Here is a 22,147-nt window from a genome sequence, read left to right as displayed (position 1 = left end):
GATCGGATGGATGGTACAGGTGGTGTTAAATTTAGAACACAGCACAGACGACCCATTTATTTACTTCAATTCAAAACACGTTCGAGATGTAGAGAATACAAATCTTACAGACTGACAGTTATCTTATTGTATCAAAGATACCCAAACAGATAACATGCAGAATTCGTTGTCAATGCTGACGGCAAAACTTGTTTCCTTCTTTCCCATGGTAATTTCTCTTGTTCTTGGGTGCTTCAGGATGCCACACGTGGTCTGAACCCTACAAGTGTCAATCTAGAGAGAGAGAGAGAATGCTAGGTTACTAAGATTTAACAAAGGCAAAACAGATAATTACAACTAGCTACTTGTTCATGTATTCATTTAGACGGTGGGAAACTGTGATCACCTCTAGTCCTCCGATGCATGACACGTGGCAAATTATAGGGTTTAAATTGATTTGGGGACATGTGGCTCCGGAGGCAAGGAATTGTTAAGTTAATAGCTTAGACTTTTGAAGCACAACCAACAACTACCAATTTATTGAGGTCTAGTAGGAGTTGGGAATAGATAGTTAGGAGTTATGTTGGTAGCAGATCCTGTGGGGTCTGCCTTTATACCAGTAATCTACATTATGCCCATGTCCTTCCGTACACACTTTGTTTAGAATTGAGATTCAGTAGATGATTCTAATCAAGATAATTTATATTTTGTATGCAAAATACATATTACTTACATTCATCATTATGTATAAGGTCCACTCGGTTAAAATCCCTTGGAATCGGAGTTGGAATGATTTATTCTTATAATATGTTTGGTTTAGATAGGAATAATGAGAATGGGAATTGAAATTAGATGGAATTATATTTTATTCCTAAGGTAAGATGAGGGAATGGTCATTCCCTCAACTATCAGGAATGGGAATGAAATTCCGATTCTACTCAACCAAATAGATGGAATCAGTATGGCCCATTTCGATTCCGATTCTAGACCCCTATTCCTACAAATCAAACAGGCCCTTATTATACTCTGCTTAATATCATCATCATCATTTAAGCCTTGTCTTAATTATATGGGGAATGCTAATTGAATATATTGTGTTCACCATTCACTTCTGTCCAATACCATATCTATCATTAAATTATGGGTGCTTAAATGAATATCTTACGCATAGATCATCCATGATACATTTATTATTAAGGATGCAATTATGAAAGAAAGAGAAAACCTGTAACCAATCAACTGGTATCATAAAAGTGATAACTAATCGGGTGGTTACTTGCCAAGTTCTTAATTTTGATATATTAGACACGTTGATTGTAAATCCTTTGTTTTAATTAAGACATCAAATAAAATAAACTTAAGACATTTATTTATTACTAGCAAGCCCCTGTGTGATGCATGGAATTGGACTTAAAACATATTGTTCTATGGAGTTACACAACCCAGGGGTAGAGATGGCAATTTTTTCCATTCCCACCAAGTACCCAGCCTCCCCGATCAGGCGGGGATGGAATGGAGATTGCCGTAGTGGGGACAAGGTGGGGATGGGATTAATAGAAATACTTGATTGGGGATATGGAGTGAAGTCCACACCTCGCCCCAATTCCAATTATATATATTGAATATATGTGTGTACATACTATATTAAATATATAATATTATTTATATTATATATATCAAAATATGTTTAAAATATTATATGCATTTTAACTTTTTCTTTATTTTAAATAAATACCTTTCTATAAACAAACTTTTAATTAAAAATTCAGGGATTCAGGTCTCTGATGGGGAAGCCCTCTTAATCGGGGACCGGGGATGCAAGCTAAAATTTTTGATAGGGATTAATTTAAAATTCAAGGTCGGGATGGGGAGTATGATCCCCGCCTCGAACTTGCCCATTTCCATTCCTACCCTAGGGGTCATCCCCTAAACCCATAAACATAGTTCCACTAATAGTGGTAATTATAAATGTAGTATCCAATACTTATGAAAATTATTAAAATTTTCCAATTATTTATTTTAAAAATTGAAAGTTTTATAAATTAACTTTCATTAAATTAAAAAAATCATTAATTATTGCTAAAATTATAGTAAATTACAAAAATTACTGAAATTTATTAATTATTATTTGATAATATCATTAAATATTAATAAATTGACCAAAATTACTGAAAAATATCAATAACTACTTATTACTAAAAATTACTGATAATTTTAAATTATTAAATTTGTATTTATTAATATTTTAATTAATTATTATTTTTTAGTAATTATTGATTTTAATAATTAGTTTTCAAAAAATTCTGAAATTAAATTACCAAAATCAGTAAATTTCAGCAAGCAATTCTTAAGTAATTAAAATTTTCAGTTTACCAAAATTACGATAAATTATAGTTTAGGTTTTGATATTTACTAAATAATATTCAATTATATAAATAATTATTGAAAATAAAAAAAATATTTCACAAATTAATTTAACCACGTTTTTTGTTTTTAGATGGTTTATAACATAGATTTAGAGGTGTTTTAGGAGGAATTTTAGATGGGAGAGATTGTTTTGGAGAAATTTTAGGAGGGGGTTGAGCCGATTGGTAACATGAGAGAGAGAGAGAGAGAGAGATTCTAGTGAAGAAGATAAGACTGCCACGTGGCAATATAGATTAAAGGCCTGTTTGTTTCCTCTTAAATCTTTTCTTTTAAGAGTAACCTTTTAACTTTAAGAGAAAAATGATTGTTTTCTCTTATCTCTTATCTCTTAAAATACAATCATACAATGTTTTATTTTCCAATAATACCCCCAAAAAAGACAAACAAAAATTCTCATATATGGAGTCAAAATGGATATTTGATAATTTTCAGAATTCAGGACAACATTCTTTGCATTCAGAGGAAAGAGAAGTTCACCAATGCCAATATACCTCTTAATGTAAATATTGCACTTCCATGTCAGGCTTTAGAGCAAATGAACAAACCCTAACAGGTGTTTTAGGAAGACTTTTAGGTGGGAGAGATAGTTTAGGAACAATTTTAGGAAGGGGTTGGCTAAGTGATTGGGAACATGAGAGAGAGAGAGAGGGCTGCCCCTAGTTCAGAAATCTGAAATGGCTAAGTGATTGTGAACAATTTTACGTGGGACCTAATCGCTTTATAATATAGTATAGAAGTATAGATACATTCCTAAAATTATTAAAATATAATTCTTGTATCATATTTCACTTAAAATATATGAAATTTTAGTTATGTACCGTGGCCATGTATTAGTTGGGATTCATCTGTAATACTTTGTAGGGATAAGTACACTGTTCTCCCCCTCAGAAATCTGAAATGGAGCCCCCTCCTAATCTACTAATCTACTAATAGTCCCCCCCCCCCCCCTAAACTGCATCCTACCCGTGAATTTGGCATCAATCCATGGGCAGGATTCAGTCCAGCCTTAGAAATTGTAGCTCCACCATCATAGGGGTGGACTGAACTATAAAATGGCTTACTTTGTATTGGTTGGCCCGGTATAAATTGAAACAATGAAATCAGTCTGGAGGTCCGGCGGGTTTGGGTCTGGAAAGCCGATTCAAATAATGGGTATAAGAAGAAAGAATGAAAGAAAAGCAACGCCACGACCCAATTTGACCCATATAGAAAATTTGGTCCTTGATAACTTTCCTGTTGTTTGACCCAAACTTTAGGCTGATGAGTCAACTTACACTTGATTTTAGTCAAAAGGTCGACCCAATTTGAGTTTGTATGGTTAATCTTGGGCTTGGGGCATGTCATGGGCTTGCGTCTCGAAAGTCCATCATTACAATACCCGGTTCTTCTTGGGTTTGGAACAAAGGCCTCGTGGAGTCTGAGGTCGGCTAGAGCCCATGTACCGGACTTTATTAACATTTATCAACTCTATCTATTGATACTGTGTACATTCAATAACCCGAATAAGCACCCTGTACATTGTGAAATAAATACATGTCTCATTATATGTTGGGCCCGGTTCGTTTTTTCAGTCGGTGATCAATTTTTCTGTATATATTCAATTTTTTGATATATATATCATTTATCCGAATAAATGATACATATATCTCAAATGTATAATTGATTTTTTCAAAAAAAGCTTGTCAAAACATTGTTACAAAAACCCTTTTTAATTAATAAAGTTTAATAGGCAAAAACGGTCAATTGGTTAACTTATAAAAATTTACAATACAAAATATAAATAAACAAGAATGGGGCCTTAGTATCAAATTTTGGCTGCCTAAGGCCATGCCATGAGCACATTCGTAGGAGAAAGGATTAGATGAACTTGATTGCAGTTTAAAAGACAGAGCCGGGGCCCAATCATTTTGTTCCATGTCAGCCGTAAATGCAAGTGAGATGTTAGAGTGATGTGGGCCATATGTGTGTGCACTTTATGGCTGGTGTGGTGCAAAATGATTGGTCCAGCCTACAAAACAGCTATTAAGTTCAGCTGATCACTTTCCAAATGCAATTAATAGTTTAACACTAAAGCCATAAGCACATCTCAGGCGGCTTTGGGATTCATTCCAACACTGAACAAAGCTAAGAGCTTATTTGGGAGTGCTTTAGTTTTGATTGAGCAGCTTTATTTGCCATGTGGCAATTGTTTTTGTTTTAAAAAACAAAACCAACCATTTTGTCGAACACTACCTCAATGAACGCCACCTAAACTATGTATTTGTTTAAACGTCGAAAAGAGTTTTTGAATATTGATCACTGCTCACCAACAAACTCGTAGCTCAAGACTGCAGCCTTTGTAGCAATGCAGAGTATATAATTAGCGATGTTGTAAATTAGGTGTTGCCCATTATTTTTGCTCATGTTGTTGTTGTCTTTGTTCTAATGTTTTGCTTCCTTGGCCCATAAATGGCTAGATTGATACTTTTGATGCTGATACTATTACAAGCTATAGTTTAAAGATTTGATAAAATGTTGAATATAATACAATTTCAAAGCAGTCTTTATATTATGACTGCAGTCATTATATTGTTAATTGGATAAAAGCAGATTTAACATTGACAGAATAAAAAAATCATCTAGAATTAGAAATCCATTAAGTTTAATATATATATATATATATATATATATGTCAGCTATAAACTTCAAGACTATGATATGTTGATTTTATTGTTCTATGTAACTTTCCTTTCTTATATGAAGCCACATCCACATTGTAAGGAATTCCAAAATTGCAGATGTTGGGTTTTAATCTCTATTATATGGGCATATATATTCAATGAAACAATTGCATTGATGGGCTATTTTATAAGTGAGCTTAATTAAGTGATTCAGTTATGTAAAATCTATAGACTTTAATAAGTAGGTATGGGGTTTAATGGGTGGATACCACATTTGACCCATATAGGCTTAATAGGATCCTATTAGGTCAAAATATAAAAACTCCTAGGTTATGGTTCTCAATAGGTTAAATCATTCAGCCGCCCTCTATTTTCTCCCCATCAGAGATAGAGAGTTGAGAGAAGCTCAAGCAAGGAAGGATTTAACTGAGGAAAACCACACCTGTCGACACAGTCATTTATTCATTTATTCCGCAAAGGTTCGACTGCTGCGATGGATATAGGTATTTATATCAGAATTTCCTTGATAACTGCAGCATGATGTATCTTGGGTGCAACAGTCTCTTGTTCTTTGTATTGGTCTGTATTTACAGCAGAACCCCAGAATTCACAGAGCTCACAGTGAATTTTGTTCTCTGTGCAACTCGTTTAGGCCAAGATGATTTAGTAGTTGTAGTCTCAAAGTTGTTGCAAGAGGTGCAGGCCCTGATTCTTTTTCAAGGGTATGCTCTTGCTTAACAGTTTTAAATGTTCATTATTTCTGTTGAAATTGTAATATAATACTAAGCATTTTCTTTGAAAATTTATGCAGAGCTGCCAAGGGTATGGTGGGTTCTGCTACTGTTTTGTCTTTCATGTTTAATTTTCTCTTGTTTTGAGTTTGGAAATATGTCAATTAATAGAGAGACATGTTTTGGAAAACTGAAACAAGCTACTTTGTGCATGCGTTTGTGACGTATTGCATTTTCTCACCCAAAGTTAAGGATCTAATGTACTTATCCACACACTTGAACTCTTTCTACGTTATACCTGGATTTATTTAACTTCATTTCAGGGCGTTATTGTTCGATTTCTGCTTTGCTTTGGTCATGGATGCACATTTACAAAATCCTCTTATGTCTTAATTTTCTCTAATCAGATCCATCATTACCAATATTCAGAGTAAGATTATTCTTAATTAAATCTCTCTCTCTCTGCCACCCCCAAACACATACACACATACACACAGGTACACAATAGTTGATGTTAATTTGTATAACATCTCCTCTCTCCCATTAAATCCTTTCTTTCCTCTTAAATCTTTCTTGTAACTTTCCTAATGAAACTGGGTTGGGTAAAGGACAACCCAAGACTAACCCTAGACATGAACCTAATGCCCCCATACTGATGTCAAAACCCAAATTCAATCCAAACCTAATCGATTCCCTATTAAACCTCCTGCATTGCATGGGTTTATTTACCAGTGAAGATTGAAAAATAACCCTAGATATCGCACAATATATGCGTAAAATATTGTAAATTTCACCCTAAAACAATCTCCTATCTTACTCATAATGATTTGAATAAACAACTACAAATGTTGATAATTTGGTAGAATACTGTAAATATCAAATATCATTATCACGCTACAAATATATACATATATATATATATATATATATATTATCAATGAGAGATCAATCCCACCTTTCAGAATAAAAATATTTACACCTCTTCGATTCAATTCAGGACCCTAGAATTTCCTCTTCTTTATTACTTTAACACACTCTCAACCCCTAAAAGCCAAAATATTCCACCTTTATTATGAAAGGACATCACAATCTTTGTCGTTTGCAACCTTTCTACTCTATACCAACAACAATTCTTTGTTTTAATCTTTCAATTATTCCTTGCGGAGTTTTTTTTTGGTTAATACTTTATTGTTAAACGTCACGATGATGAATCCTTGCATATGTACGTAGGGTGTATTGGCTTATATCGATGTTTTTTTTTTATTATTATTTTTTTAAATCTAATTTAAAGGAATCAGTTTAAAACCCGTTTATCCACGGAATCACTGTCTGACCCGAAACATCCCCTGTGAGGATATTTCGAAAAGGCCCCAATATAATACGCAATTTTGAACCTTGCATAAAATGAAAGAACCAATCTTTTACTGCAAATATTCTATGAGCCAAGGTTATGACCAAAGGGTTTAGTGTTGGGCCAATGAGTCACATCGTGGCAAGTGGAATTCGTCATCATTTTGCTATTTTGGGAGAGAAAGGAAGCAAGAAGGTCCTGGGGCTAGTTTAAGCTTACGTAAACAATTTCATCTACTACTACTAGAACTTGTAAATTGAAGAGATTAATCAATTACTGAATCTTGGCTCAAATTGCTTTTTTGATCTTTTGAGACGTTTTTTATTTGGCTTTGGTGTATGCTAGGGCTCTGGGGTACAAGACGATGACAGTTGAGGAAAAAAAAAAAAGGGTTCTGTCAAAATGAATGGAGGTCTGAATCTGTGTGTTTACATTAGAAACTAGAAAGGGTGAAGTTGATCTAGTCCTCATTCTCATCTTTATCCACGCCTTATTTCAATTTGGGATCAGTTACATGAACCCTATTTCGTCATTCCATTTTATTTAATGCCATATTCATTATTAAATAAAAATACTGACACCTAATAAAAAGTAGCATACTTGGCTACATCTCTCTAAATGAGAGAATCGATAATATTTTATTACAATAGAATTCATGTAACCGCCACCGGTGTTCCTTTGTTTCTCTCAACTATTCTATTTCATTCCGTTCTTTTATTTTCTCTAAGTTTGGTATCAGACCTTTCTAATCCCTTGCATGGCAATCTAGTGGTAGCACCGATCGATCTCAATCTGCTCCATCAATGAATAGGTTTAATACTATTCTCTCCATTGTTGTTGTTCCATTAATGCCAACACAACACAAATAAATAAAATGAAACAAAACAGTTGAGGGAGATGAAGTAAAGGCTTTGTTAAGCAAAAGTTAAACAATAGAAACAAATAAGAGTAAACAATTGTTTTCTTTTTTAATTTTTAAATAATTTATAGGTATTTATATTTTATATACTACTTTTAATATTTTTTTTGTAATACAAAAATAATAAGTGCTTGCAGTTAGGGTTATTCATCAAATTGATCAATCATTCAAAAATTTTTGAATCTCTCTATTAGAGAGATGCAACCGAAAGCACCATTCTACATTCCGTGCAATTACTAAATTATGAGTGCTTAAGTCATTTTTTTACTACTTTTAAGTCTACTTTTTCTCATTCTATCATCTATTACACCCGTTTCTGACTTCTCTCGATGACTTCATTTCTAATCCCGTCCTTTTTAATTTTTTCATTCATCCATATCAGTATATACACTTTTGTCATATCATCTTTTGAACTGATTTTGTTCTTGACAACCCAATACTCTGCTCAAATAAAGAGAGGATAAAACCACCCATTTCGACTTACTGCTTCACCAATGAAACCCATTCACGTAATATGAAAGTAGCATTATGTGACCCACATAGATTTAAGTTGCCTGCAATACTTTTATAGATGAAGTGATGGCGCACCAACGCTTGCCATTGAGCTGGCATGGCATAGTGGTGTGGAGTAAAAGGCTACAGCCTCATGAAATGACCAAGGCCGGCCAAACTTTATATTGTATGTTATTAATATGGGTCGGAAGCAGCTGAGTGGGCCACATGATGATGTATGGCCCAACTCCTCTTACCTTCTTCGATGTTCATCAATCTTACCTTTGCTTACAAGAGAAGAAAAGGAAACCATGCATCCTCTTTCATTTAATTCACATATAATAGATGCATGGCCACCTAATACCTATCCCCTATATAGAACAAATGATCCTATTACATTGGAATATTCGGATGAGGGTGGTTTGGTAATTATATCATCTATCTTCTCAAACAATTCAAAAAATAATGCAAAAGAAATAACAGAATTCTATTATATTAATGGAGTGGATCAGCTAGAGAACACTCCCTATAATTTCTTGGATTTATTTAAACCTAGTCTACAGTTTTTATTTTATTAAAACACCCATTATAATTTGCAACCTATTTATTTAATTAATTTTTTATTAAAAAGTATTTGTTTTATCATGTGAAAATAGTAACATGATCACTAAAACTGAATGACCAAGGTTTAAAGGCATGGCCCCATGATTTGTTTATTCCAAAAGCACCCCCAAGGGCAAAAATGGTTGCTTGTGCCTTACTAGGGGCAAAAATGGTATTTTTATTTTAAATGTTATTTTGATTAAATTTATTCAAATGGACATTAGGGTCAAAACTGTCATTTTCTATTGACATCTAAAGGAAGGTCGATTAAGTAAATAGATTACAATCTATAGCGGATGTTTTAGTAAAAATCAAACAAGGTAGGTTTTAGTAAATCCATAAAACTATAGGGGTATTTCCGCATAAATTACCCATAAAAATCTATACTATATATAAATGTGTGAATGCAATGTGAAACTTTTTGGGACTAAAAACTATCCTCTATTTCTTTGTTGGGTAAAGACTATAAAGGTCATTTTATTGTAGTTTTAATGACAACTTTAATGGCTACTATAATGGGCATACTTGTGTATTTAATCCATCTCTAATTATTGTAAGGGTTGAAAGTGTAAATTCAATTATTACTTTCCACATCATTTAGTGCCTGTTTGATTTCACTCCAAACAAGTACTTTTTTTATAAGTACTTAATAAAAGTTCTAGGACCACACATTAAGTGGAAAATAAGCACTTGTGGGTGTTTGGTAAAAGAGTAATGAAAAAAATATTTATTTGATAAAAAAGTGCTTATTAAAAAAGTCACTTGAGAGTTGTTTTATTTATGTACTAGTTAATAAGTGGACCTGCAAAAATTTTGGGACTAAAAAGTCCCTATTTATATTTTTAAATACCTTGAATACTCCCATCTCCCCTTAAACCCCCTTCTTCCTCATTCGAATGGGGTCGAGCATACTAGCGGCAACACCTTCCTAGGGAGCAACTGACAATCGTCGACTAACACCTTCCTTTGGACTTGTATATATGTACGAGTGAAGTGAGGGCTAAAATTGTCGTTTGTGTCAATATAAGCACTTATAGGGAAAGTAACTTACCAAACATCCCCACCCCAATAAGAGATCAAAAACATAATAAGTGATTTGGCAAGTGGGTCATCAAACAACCTTAAGTGTTTGTTAAAATAAGTGCTTCTAAAAAGTACTTGTGCAACAAGTACGTGTTTTAACAACCACTTTATCATCAAACAGGGCCTTAATCCCCTCTCATCAAGTCTTATGCTTAAGGTATTAAATCCTATATTTTTAAGTTATTATTCACTAATAAATGTTACTAATTAGGTCTATGTCGATATTTTTAACAATATAAACCCATATATTTTAAAACTCAATCATAAACAAAATCATTCGTTATCCAAGTGGAAACTAAGCAATTCAACCATCCGAATCAAATTGATCAACCTATGAAGTCATAGTTAGGTAATAAAATTTTTAAAATAGAAATAAATATATAAATTTACAAAAAATGTAGAAAAAAGTAGTCACATTTATAATATTTTATTGATCAAATTAATAAACAAGAATTATTTTTATTGATAATGGGAATGAAATGCATCATTTAGAACTAACCAAAAATTAAAATATAAAAATTAATAATAAGTAGTTCAACTTTTCGGTTAAATGTGTCAACCTTTAATATCATAAATAAATAATAAATTTTAATAAAATATAAAAATACAAAATCGAAAAAACACATAAATTTTGCAAAAAAAAAAAAACATTCACGCAAATGTATTTATCATATTAAACAAAAAGTAAGTGTGACATATCAAAATTATTTTTATACAAAAAAAATTATAGAAAAAATTGAGCACATCTATAATTCTATACTTACATTATTATTAAAAATATGGATAATATTGTGGAACTTTTTTTTTGACTAAAATCAAGGTTTTAACAACTGATACAGAAATCAAGGTTTTTATTTTGAACGATAGATTAGTATTAGGTTAAAAGTCCACCATATATATAAATTATTATGAGACGGGAGTGTGAGAGTTTGAGAAAGAGACGACTGGTTAAAGCTAAGAAAGAAGAAGAAGAAGAAGAAGAAGAAGAAGAAGAAGAAGAAAAGGGAGTGTCATCGGAGGTGGTTGCCACCATGTTCATCAATTGTTGTTGCAGAATCATTTTTCCTTGAGAAGAAGAAGAAAAAACTGGCACAGGCGGCTATCTCCATGTTCATCATGACCATCGTTACAAAACCATTTGCCCTCTTCTTACATCTCTTTCATCTTTTTAAATCTCCCTCAGATCCCAAATCGTTTGCTTCATTGGTGTATCTTAGATTTTAATATAAGATTGGTGCTTAATCTTCCATTTATTGCATCAAATTTTTCGATTTTTTTATTGGAGTTGCATTTTTTTTTTTGCTGTTACAACTTAAAAAGAATCACAAAAAATGAGAAAACTCAAAATCAAAATGGAAAAAATAAAAATCCTAACTAATTTTGGCCATCAGTAACAATCGAACAAGCTTATGAGATATGGAAGTTTCTTTTTTCAATTTTTTATTTTAAAATAAATAAAAATTTTGGAAATAATTTGAAAGCAACCCAAGAACGTTATTCGAGTTAAACATTTTAACAGTTAAATCGTTCGGTTTAGCAATTCGTTGATCATTTCAAAAGTTTTTTTTTTTTTTTTTTGTAAAATAGTGGTTTAGGGCCAAAATGGAATTGGTGACCTGACTGGTTCCGAGTCCAAACGGTTTCATTGTCCAGACTAGTCTGGTTTTTAAAAAAGTAACTAAAATACTCATTGTCCAAACAGTTTCATTGTCCAATTCCCTCTATTTAAATTTTATATTTTTTTGATAAATGAACAAAAGAAAAAAGATACACCAAAAAGATAAAACACTACAAAAAGAATAGTTTAACCAAGTATGTTGGCCTATCAATGATACTTGAAACTTCACAATTTGATTCGATTATCATATATTTGGATGGGGTGTTTATGTAATCATATTTGAATTTTGCAATCTGCATCTGATTAATAATAAAAAGTAAAAAAAAAAGTAACAACAAAGAATAAAAAATACATAAAGTTAATAGAAAATTTTGGATATATTATTACTATAATTATCATCATCTAGAATTGCCACATGCAAACCCTTTATTTCTTTGTTCGAGAAAGGGTATAAAAGTCATTTTATTATAGTTTTAATGCTAGCTTTAATGGCAACTAAAGTGCTTATACTTTTGTATTTAATCCATTTCTAATTGTAAGGGTTGAAAATGTAATTTTAATTATTACTTAAGGTATTAAATCTCATTTTCTCTTATTAAATCCTATATTTTTAAGTTATTATTCACTAATAATTCTACCAATTAGATTTATATCAATATTTTAAACAATATAAACCCATATATTTTAAAATTGACTAAAAAACAAAACCATTTTTATACAAGTGGTGGCTAAGCAATTCAACAATCTGAATCCAACTGATCAACGTACGATAGATAGGTAATAATTTTTTTAAATTTAAATAAATATAGAAAACTACAAAAAATTAGACACAGTTATGATGTTTTATTAAGTAAATTAAAAAAAATAAGTATAATAAACATATTTGTATTGATAATGAAAATGAAATACATAATTTAGAACTAACTAAAAATGAAATATAAAATTTAATAATAAATAGTTCAACTTTTGGGTTAAATGTGTAAACCTTTAATGTCGTAAATAAATAATAAAAATTAATAAAATATAAAAATACATAAATTTTTCAAAAAAAAAAACATTCAAGCACTTGTATAATATCATATATTTATCATATTAAATAAAAAGTGAGTGTGATACATAAGAATTATTTTTACATAGAAAAATAAAAAATTATAAAAAAAATTGAACACACCTATAATTCTATATTTACACTACCATTAAAAATATGACTAAAATTGTTGAACTTTCTTTTGACTAAAATACTCATTTTTGAATTTAGTTCCTGATGATGCTTGATCTGGTGCTCCCTGTGGGCTGACATATAGGACACCAAACTGAGTAGGTCGCCTAGCTGAGCTGCAAAAGAAGAGATCAAGGTGTCCTGGTTGCTTGAGGCCACTCTGATGCTTAAGTCTGCAAGCTGATGATTGATAGCAAGAAAGTTGGAGAGTGTGAGAGCTGAATCGCACATACCTTTCTTAGAAAATGGGACGCCTTTATATAGACGACGGTTGGCATGAGCTTTACGCACTACGTGGGAGATCCCTGGGAGGGCGTGACTTACCAGTTTGAAGTCCTCGAAGGTAGTTTCGCACACGGACTAGGCTTTTGTGCCTTATCTGATTGTCTTCGAAATGATTGTTGCAGGAGTTGACTTCTGGAGGACCCGGGAGTGATAAAACGCACATAGAGGAGGTCAGCAAGCACATCTTGTAGGTCGCCACATAGACCTTAGTTAGTTTGGTAAGTCCTTCGGGGGATGTCACTCCTCACGCCGAGGTCCCATGGACCAGTAATGACGAGGTACCATAGGTCAACCTTAGACGAGGTGCCGCTAGCCGCTCTCCCAAGGTTCTCGAGCTGTATACGAGGTGCTCGGACTGGTTCTGGGGTGCACCTCCTTGACTTAGTGAGATCCGCAACTGTTTGTGTGGCGTTGAGGTGTCATGTGGCAGTCCTGTTATGCCACGTTTCGGAATGTCATTGGAGGGCCAAATCACCCTTCATCAACCCCTATTTAATTGTAAGGTTTAAATTGTAGATTGAGCTACTATTTTTCACATCATTCAATTACCTCTATTTAAATCTTACAATTTTTTGATAAACGAACAAAAGAAAAAAGATACACCAATAAGAAAAAAAAAACACTACAAATAGAGTAGCAAAGTAAATAAGCCTCTTAATGATACTTGAAACTAAATAACTCGATCCAATTATCATATATTTGAATGATATTTATGTAATTCGATTTGGATTCTACAATTTACATTTAATTAATAATAAAAAGTAAAAAATAAAAAATACATAAAAATTGTAACAAATTTTGAATATATTATTATTATTATTATTATTATTATTATTATTATTATTATTATTATTATTATCAATAATTGTCATATGCAAAGTACTAATAATTAATAAAAATTGGCACGCACGCCCATGGGCTTAACCAGTGAGAGCGCGTTCATGTGATCATCGTTGTTGAATTTATTAATATCCGAAATGTAATTCCACAACATGAAAGACAGGGACATTAAACTAACCATCATCTCTGCATATGCAGCAGAATCCAAGCTTCCTACTAATATTTATTATATATGTACCACATGCTTTGAGTTTGCCCACCAAGAAATTCATGCAAATCATATATATGGAAAGAAATGGACAAATTTCATGTCCCTATTGGAACACAACTTTTTAATTCAGATTTCAGAGTAACTGTCATGGGTGAGGGTGATGATTCAGCTTTCAGATAAAGCTTTTTCTTTTGGAGTAAGGGGTATTACATAGAGTTCACATCTGCGCCCTCCTGCCGTTTATTAGGAATATTTCCGATGATAATATCAGATCTGATAATGTCATCATCGGAAGATATTCCCAATACAAGGCGGAGATGCGCTGTGGGACGTTGTGGGGCACCCTGTCGTAGGGCACAGATCTGAACTCTATTACATACTATAAGACGGAAATTGGAGGTTGGGCAGGTTGTACATGAGGTTCATTGGCGATACCACATAGGGTCATGAGATTTGTAGGGGTATCGAGTGAACATCTTGACACTTTGGGTCATTGGACTTTACCTTGTTCACCGGCCCAAGGGGATGAGACCGGATCTGTTCCTCACACATAGCACCTCACACCGACCTCACACCGTGCATTGGAAATATCTCCCGTATTTATGTGTTATTATTTACGGGAAATGTTCTCACTACATGGTGTGATGTGCTTGTAAGGTCATTGTGAAGCACCCTTTGTGAGGAGAAGACCCCAATTCCAAAGAGATGAGTCATATGCATTTGATGGCTGATGTGGGACGTTATTATTTGTTAAACAACCCTTAACATAGAAATCAAGTATAACTAGTCTGTGTTGTAATGACATATATTAAGTACCTCGGCATATAAGAGCTTTGAGCTGCATTCTACTTGTTCTACCAATAAACCCTAATTAGAGTTGCAAAGTTAACCGAGGGAGATGAGAGAAAGAAAAGGGTAAAATGTGGGCAGTGGGAAGAGAAAAATGTTTTTTTAAAAATAAAAATAAAAACATTTCATTTATAATGGAATTTATTAAAAAAAAAAACTATGCTGCCGAAAAGGCATGAAACTAGAAAGTTTTTGATCAATAGGGATGGCAAGGGCATGGGTTTGGAAAGGGTTTTTATAAATTTCACACCCTCCCTACCTCTCCAAACATGCTAACTTAAACCTGCATCCAAACTCTCTTCACACGTGAAAATATAAAACTATCCATAACCCTATCTTTCTCATATTTGAAAGTAGATGAATCCATTTTATAATCTGAATCTAATTTAAAAATAATAAACAAGTAAAACAACATGAATTAATATCAAAATATCTCGTTATTGAATTAAAATACATAAAAACTACACAAATTATCGATTATCCTTTAAATAAAACTCAAAACGTTATTAAATTCAACATATAGCAGAAAAAATCATATACCTACTAGCAAGTAGCAACAATATACGAGATGAAGAGTAATGGTTTTAACTTAATACAGTGATACCGTACTTCATAAAATCCAATATAAAAAGAACCCGCCCCGTCGGGGCAGGTAGGGCGGGCACCCGCACCCATCATAGTCGAACACTCTTATTTTCTGTTGATGGGACATTATGTTGTAATAATATCGACACGTGTTACAAGGAAACGACAGTAGACGGGAATTCTTGTCGCCTGTTGACACCCAAAAATTTCCCTCTCCCTGTGCCCGTAACACCACTCCAAACTCCAACACCAATGAAAGCTAATCCTCTACACGTGACCCAATCCAATCTGCCATTTCTCCCTCTGTAACTGCATTCCTTGGCTTCCCCTTTGTGCCAAAGCTCCGAGCCTTAACGCAAAAGAAAAGCCACCCCCATCAAAACAAAAACAAATCGGATTCCAATTTCCAAGCCACCGAATCTGTTTACTTCTTACCCTCAGATTTTACAGCTACTCACTCACCTCCCCTCCTTTGTTGATTGTTCATCATCAACAAAAAATATCTAACGTTCAGATGATGGCGATGGTTAAAGAGCATTCCCATGTGACCCATCTCGTCACCATGAAAATATCCTGATCGTGCCACGTTTGCTGCCTCTTCCACATCTATGTATATATATGGTGCACCTCAACATGGAATTGACGATTTGTCGCTCTTATTTCTCAAGGAGAAAACACAAAAACATCATATCATATTTGTTTGAGGCTGAGACTTTTGAGAGAGAGAGATACAGAATAGAGAAATACTACAACAGTGCAACAGAGATCCAGAGAGCTTATGTTCATGGAAGGTAGTAATCTAGTGGCGCCGTTCGTGTTGAAGACGTATCAGATGGTGAACGATCCGTCGACGGATTCGTTTATCGCTTGGGGAAAGGCCAACAACAGCTTCATCGTTATCGACCCGATTGATTTCTCGCAGAGGATCCTACCAGCATACTTTAAGCACAACAACTTCTCAAGCTTTGTTCGTCAGCTCAATACCTACGTAAGTATAACTAGTATATGTAATCTGCTAATATGAAGGTGTTGTTAATTGTTAAGCTAGACAGACGCGATAACACAGTTGCTTCTTTGTCATTTATCAGGGGTTCAGGAAGGTAGACCCAGATAGATGGGAATTCGCAAATGAGTCGTTCCTTCGGGGGCAGAAGCAGCTGCTGAGGAACATCGTCAGGAGGAAGAATAGCCGGAATAATTCGTACCAGCTGCACCCGAAGCAAGAGCAGGAGGAGGAGGAGGAAGAGGAGGAGGAGATACTGATGGAGATCGTGCGGTTGAAACAGGAGCAAAAGGCCCTAGACAAGGAGCTGGAAGGGATGAACAAGCGTTTACAGGCGACGGAGAGGAGGCCACAGCAAATGATGGCTTTTCTTTTCAAAGTGGTGGAGGACCCAGAACTTATTAGTCGAATAATGCTCGAAAATAGTACTATGCCCAAGCTTGTTTCTGAGAAGAAGAGACGTTTCATCACCTCATCATCACCCTCATCTCCCTCCTCCTCCTCCTCCGGAGGGCCCAATTCACCACTACCACCGCCACCGCCACCACCACCCCCGTCGATGACGAAGGAGGTCGGAAAAGGTACAGTAGTTAGACCAGTTCCATTACCAGCTATGGGCCTTGTCCAAAATACGTATAACCCATCGTCTTCATCGTCGAATACATGGTCATGGATGAACCAAAGAGTACCATTTCTTGGTCAGACGTCTCTAATTACACCAGACCCTTTCACTCCCTTCACTACTACCTCTGCTTCCGGCTCTGCAACTGCCATGAATTCATATCTGGCGGATCCTTATCCTGTTTACAGTAATCAACCGCACTTCTTGCCGGATTTGGGGGGCAGCGTACAGAAAACACCGCCTTACCCTTTCTCCCTCTTAGGTGGTGGCTTTTAGAGGCTTCGGAAGGTCACGATGACAGTGGATTCTCTCTCCCTTCTATGTACTTGTTTTTCATTTTTGCTTGTAGATTAAATCACTTTAAGTAAAAGAGATGATTGAATTACTTCTTTTTTTTTTTCCTTTTGTAATTCATGTAATTCTTTCTCCAGGTAAAATTGCATAAACTCGTTTTTTTTTGGAGAGAAAAAATTGGGCACCGTACCGAAAAATGGAGAGAAAAAGGTAAAAAGGTTAACAAAAACCTTTAGACATGTTTAGGAAGGATGGGGGAGATGAGAAGGTTGGGTCGTTGAACTTGGGAGTCTTGGTCTCTTTTTTCCCCAATTGGGGGTGTGTCGATATATGTTTCGTTGTGAGCACACACTGATCGCAAGGCAGAAGCTCTCTGACCTGTGAGGATGGACCTGGGACCCACCCACCTTTCCTACGCCCGAGATGTGCTGATTCTCCATATACGGGAGCAAAGAGGTGATGGGCCTGGCTTGGGCCTCTTAGTCAAGCCGCATGTGGCATCAAGATACCCATTGGATAGGAATCTTTGTAATTTGATCGCATTTATGAGGTGATTGGGTTTCCAATCTGAATGATGTGTAATTGGTCTCTCTCTGCACCTCTGCACCTGAGAAAGTGGTTTCTGAAGTGGGTATTCGGTTCCAACAAAACAGGGGAAATGGGCCTAGGCCTGAAATGCCAGATTCGAGTGAGAGTGAGAGGCATCTTGTCTTTTCACTTCTACGGGGGACAAATGAGCTTGGGCTCGTGCGTACAGCCACATGGGCTCTAGCGCAAGGCGGACATGTGTCCACCACTGCACCACCTGCTTGTCCTTTCTCCGCCCAATTCTTTCCACATAATCATCTTTGACGTATGAATGATGCAGGGTTGAATGATAGTACAGATAATACGTGGGTCAATCTTGGGGCGGTGGGGTCCAACAGAAATTGAACCAAATATTTTGAACCGTTCATTAGTAGGAGAAGTGATGGGTAATAATACAAAAAACGATAATCGAGGTGGTGCAACTTTTGGGGTGGAGAAAAAAGGGAAGGACAGTTGTCGGTGAACCTAACGAGGCCGCTTCGACGTGTTTTTCTTATTCTCCATCTCTCCATCTCTCCATCTGTTACATCATCAGCGCACGTGCGTTGATCTTTTAACTAACAAATTTCATTCCTCCCCAGGTGGCTTATCCTGGTCCCTGTTCCATTTTACCGGATTCTGTCAAAGATCCGGATTTTGGACCGATCAAATAAATATTAGGGAGCATGACCAATCAGCCCATATCAGAATTTTATAGCCACAAATTATAAAGTACAGGGGAATGTATCCTGACCGTGAATTAATACCAAATTCATGGACAGGATGTGGTTTAGAGGGGGCTAGAATTCATAATTTGTGGTATTTGTACTTCTTTCTAAATATTATGATTAGGGGTGCAAGTTGCGCAGGTTGAGCTGTTGAACCTAAAACTAGGATATAAGGCCCGAGTCCGGATCAAGTAATTTTTCCAATTTAAACACAACCTACACATGTATTCAGGTTGGGTTTGGATTCAGATAAGGTCAAACTAAACTTGAACTAGGTTCAAATTACCAAAGGGTTAGACTTAGGCTCAGCCCGAAAAGTATAAAAGCCCAAGTTCTTGGGCTTGAGCCCCGCTACAAAGATAAAAAAGGTTCAAAGTCAGGGTCTGAATCTAGCCTGAGGATTGTAAATCTAAGTCCAATCTGTATAAAATTTCAGGTTGGACCTGTGTAAATTACCCCTACCATGACCTCGTTTGTTTGTTTATTTTGAGGTGCATATTTAAATCAAGATTTTAAAAACCAACCTGGAAATGAAATTGTTTTAAGCATCGTTTTTCAGTTCGGCGGTTCAATTGTTCGGGTCAAACGGTTCGATTCATGATGTCATAAATAAATAAAAAATAAAAAATATTTATATATAATAAAAAATACCATAAATTTTTAAATAAAATATAAAAAAATATACAGACAAATACGAGAAAAAGAACAACATATAAAAAATAAAAAATATCTAAATATAAAAATAATAAAATACAGAAAATACAAAAGAATACAAAAAATTTTCCATGGCCATTACTAGATTTTAAACTTCAAGATTAAAGTTCAAACTATGGTATGCAGATGATTCATAGTTAGAGATCTCCACATGTTCTAAATTATCAAAAACATTTATATAACTCGCATGTAAAGTGGAAAATTTCTCAACCCAAGAAAAGAAAACTACAAAAAACATCCAACCCCTTGCATTCACCAAAATAAACAAAATATAGAGGTAAAACAAGAAAATGATCACATACCAAAGATGTTGATTCCAAGTTGGGCATAGATCAGAGAGAAAAATCCATTTACAAAATGTATAAACCACCATGTGATATAGAATGTAATTGCTATTGGAAATAGAATGACATCGGTAAGTGTGACAGTGGGTTCGCTGCCGGTGGGCTCAGGCAATTGGGCTTGGTCGCAAGCAAATTGTCGTTTGCAAGCCTGCAAGTGCTGTTCCAACTTGTAGACAGTGGGCTTGGTCGCCAAATGTCCAATGCCGAGTGTTGAGTGTCGTTGCCAAGTGCCAAGTGCCGTTGCGTCGTCTGCCGTTGAAAGTGCTAGTGAGTCTTTTCGTCGTTGGATGCCGCTACTGGTAAGGGTGAGTCTTTTCGTCGTCGGACGTTGCTGTAAGTGTTGGTGAGTCTTTTCGCTGCCGTAAGCTCGCCGGTCGGTGTGTGTCGCCGTTGGACGCCGGAGGTGATGGCCACCGCAGGTGGTCGGTCGGTAGGGTGTGAGGGTTGAGAGGAGGGAACTCGGGAAGGGTTAGAACTTCTAACCCTAAAGCCAAAGGGAGTAAGGGATTCGAACTAGGTTGGAATACAAAAGGTATTTTATTTTTTGTTTTTTTTGTTTATTTAAAACATTGAAAATAAAAATGCTAACCCACAAACCGCTGTCTGGGTTGAACGGTTTAGCAGTCCGACCACCCGAGTCAACGGTTTTCTGACCTTTTCAACGTTTTTAACAATTTCCGGTTTTTAGTAAAACCGGACCCGGGGGCTGACTGTTACTGATTTTTCCGGTCCGGTCCGGTTTTGAAAACCATGAATTAAACAGTATAAAGTTTTGAACCCGGTTTAATTTTGCATTTGTAATCATGATTTGTCAATAGGTCGAGTTTGGTTCTTACAAAAACCAGTTTTACATTTGTTTGTTTGTAGCCATTATTTAAATGGGATACAAATTTTTAGGTGGGCTTTACTACATAAACCAGTTCATTAGAGTTGTCAATAAATCGGGTCTGATTCATGATAAGGCAGATCGGGTCCGATTAATCAGGATAATCGGGAAAATCTGACATCTATATTTACATGGTATAGAAACTTAAAACATCACTTTTAATAATATATCTTTCAGTAAAAATGACAGTAAATAGTATTCTAATCCTAACCCAATTATAATCAAGACACAAAATTCATAACTTGATATAATTGGTTCGACCGATTTGATTCTGTGAAGTAGACCCGACCAATTGACGACTACTTTACTTTTGACAATCAGTAGTTCTGTACTTCGGAAGCTAAAATAACTTAGGGACTTGGGAGGCGATAAAGCAAAAAGTTATTTTCTATCCAATCAAACACATCATTATTTTAACAAGGGTAAAATACTTATACCTCCCTTGACGTTTTTGAAATGTGCTTAAACCTCCCCTCACTTTAGGTGTAAAAATTGCTTGTTGACCCCTTCTCTTAATTCTAGTGGATGGAGAGTGAAAAATTCCCAAATTAGTGACTACCTTTATGTGTTTACTAGAAAAGTTAAAGTTTCATATTACCAAAATTACCCTTCTAGGATTATTCTGTCATCACTTGAAATAATTCCTGCTTAATTCCTCTTTTCCATTACTGCCACCCAACTCAATATTCTCAAGGATTCTATAAAAAACCCTAGAATACCTACTTGTTGAAGGTGATTTCACATAATTTTTTGTTTGATTTTTTTTTTAAGATTATAGAGGTAGTTTTTTTTTTTCATGCATTGAATACATTATTAACCTAAGCTTTTTGTGCTTTTTTATTCTTGATTTTTCTTGATCTATTGTTGTTTATACAGCAAACAGGGCGAGTAAAAGGTATATATAGATCGTACTTGATTGAGTCTAGAACAGATCATCATACCTTGTTTTGTTAGTGTTTATATAGGCAACTTTACGGTCTTCACTGTTTGTTTAATACCTGGCTCTACTCGTCAATGGAGGTCTGTGCAACGTTTAAAGGTGAGGGTAGGTTAAAGTACTTATCGGAAACGTTATGGGAGGTTTAAGTTTTTTACCCAAACATGATTCATGGGTATTATGGGTATTTTAAAAAAATG

At 34.9% G+C, this 22,147-nt stretch overlaps 1 protein-coding gene across 1 annotated transcript; it reads left to right on the top strand.

Moving 5' to 3' along the window:
• The first annotated feature begins 16,108 nt into the window (after positions 1 to 16,108).
• On the top strand, positions 16,109 to 17,862 carry LOC104592212 (heat stress transcription factor C-1b-like). Its single transcript, XM_010251440.3, has 2 exons — positions 16,109 to 16,840; positions 16,941 to 17,862. The coding sequence occupies exons 1-2, from the start codon at positions 16,631 to 16,633 to the stop codon at positions 17,751 to 17,753; spliced, it is 1,023 nt and encodes a 340-aa protein (XP_010249742.1). The 5' UTR covers positions 16,109 to 16,630; the 3' UTR covers positions 17,754 to 17,862.
• The last annotated feature ends 4,285 nt before the right edge of the window (positions 17,863 to 22,147 follow it).

This window comes from Nelumbo nucifera, chromosome 8 (assembly GCF_055504915.1).
Source record: "Nelumbo nucifera cultivar China Antique chromosome 8, China Antique-T2T, whole genome shotgun sequence".
Lineage (NCBI taxonomy): Eukaryota > Viridiplantae > Streptophyta > Magnoliopsida > Proteales > Nelumbonaceae > Nelumbo > Nelumbo nucifera.
This window is presented reverse-complemented; position numbering and strand designations above follow the sequence as displayed.

What these genes read in the sequence shown, in the direction of transcription:
- LOC104592212 (XM_010251440.3), top strand. Translation starts at nt 16,631, where the DNA reads ATGTTCATGGAAGGTAGTAATCTAGTGGCGCCGTTCGTGTTGAAGACG. An exon ending in TTCGTCAGCTCAATACCTAC is followed by an intron (nt 16,841 to 16,940) that starts GTAAGTATAACT and finishes GTCATTTATCAG; the next exon opens with GGGTTCAGGAAGGTAGACCC.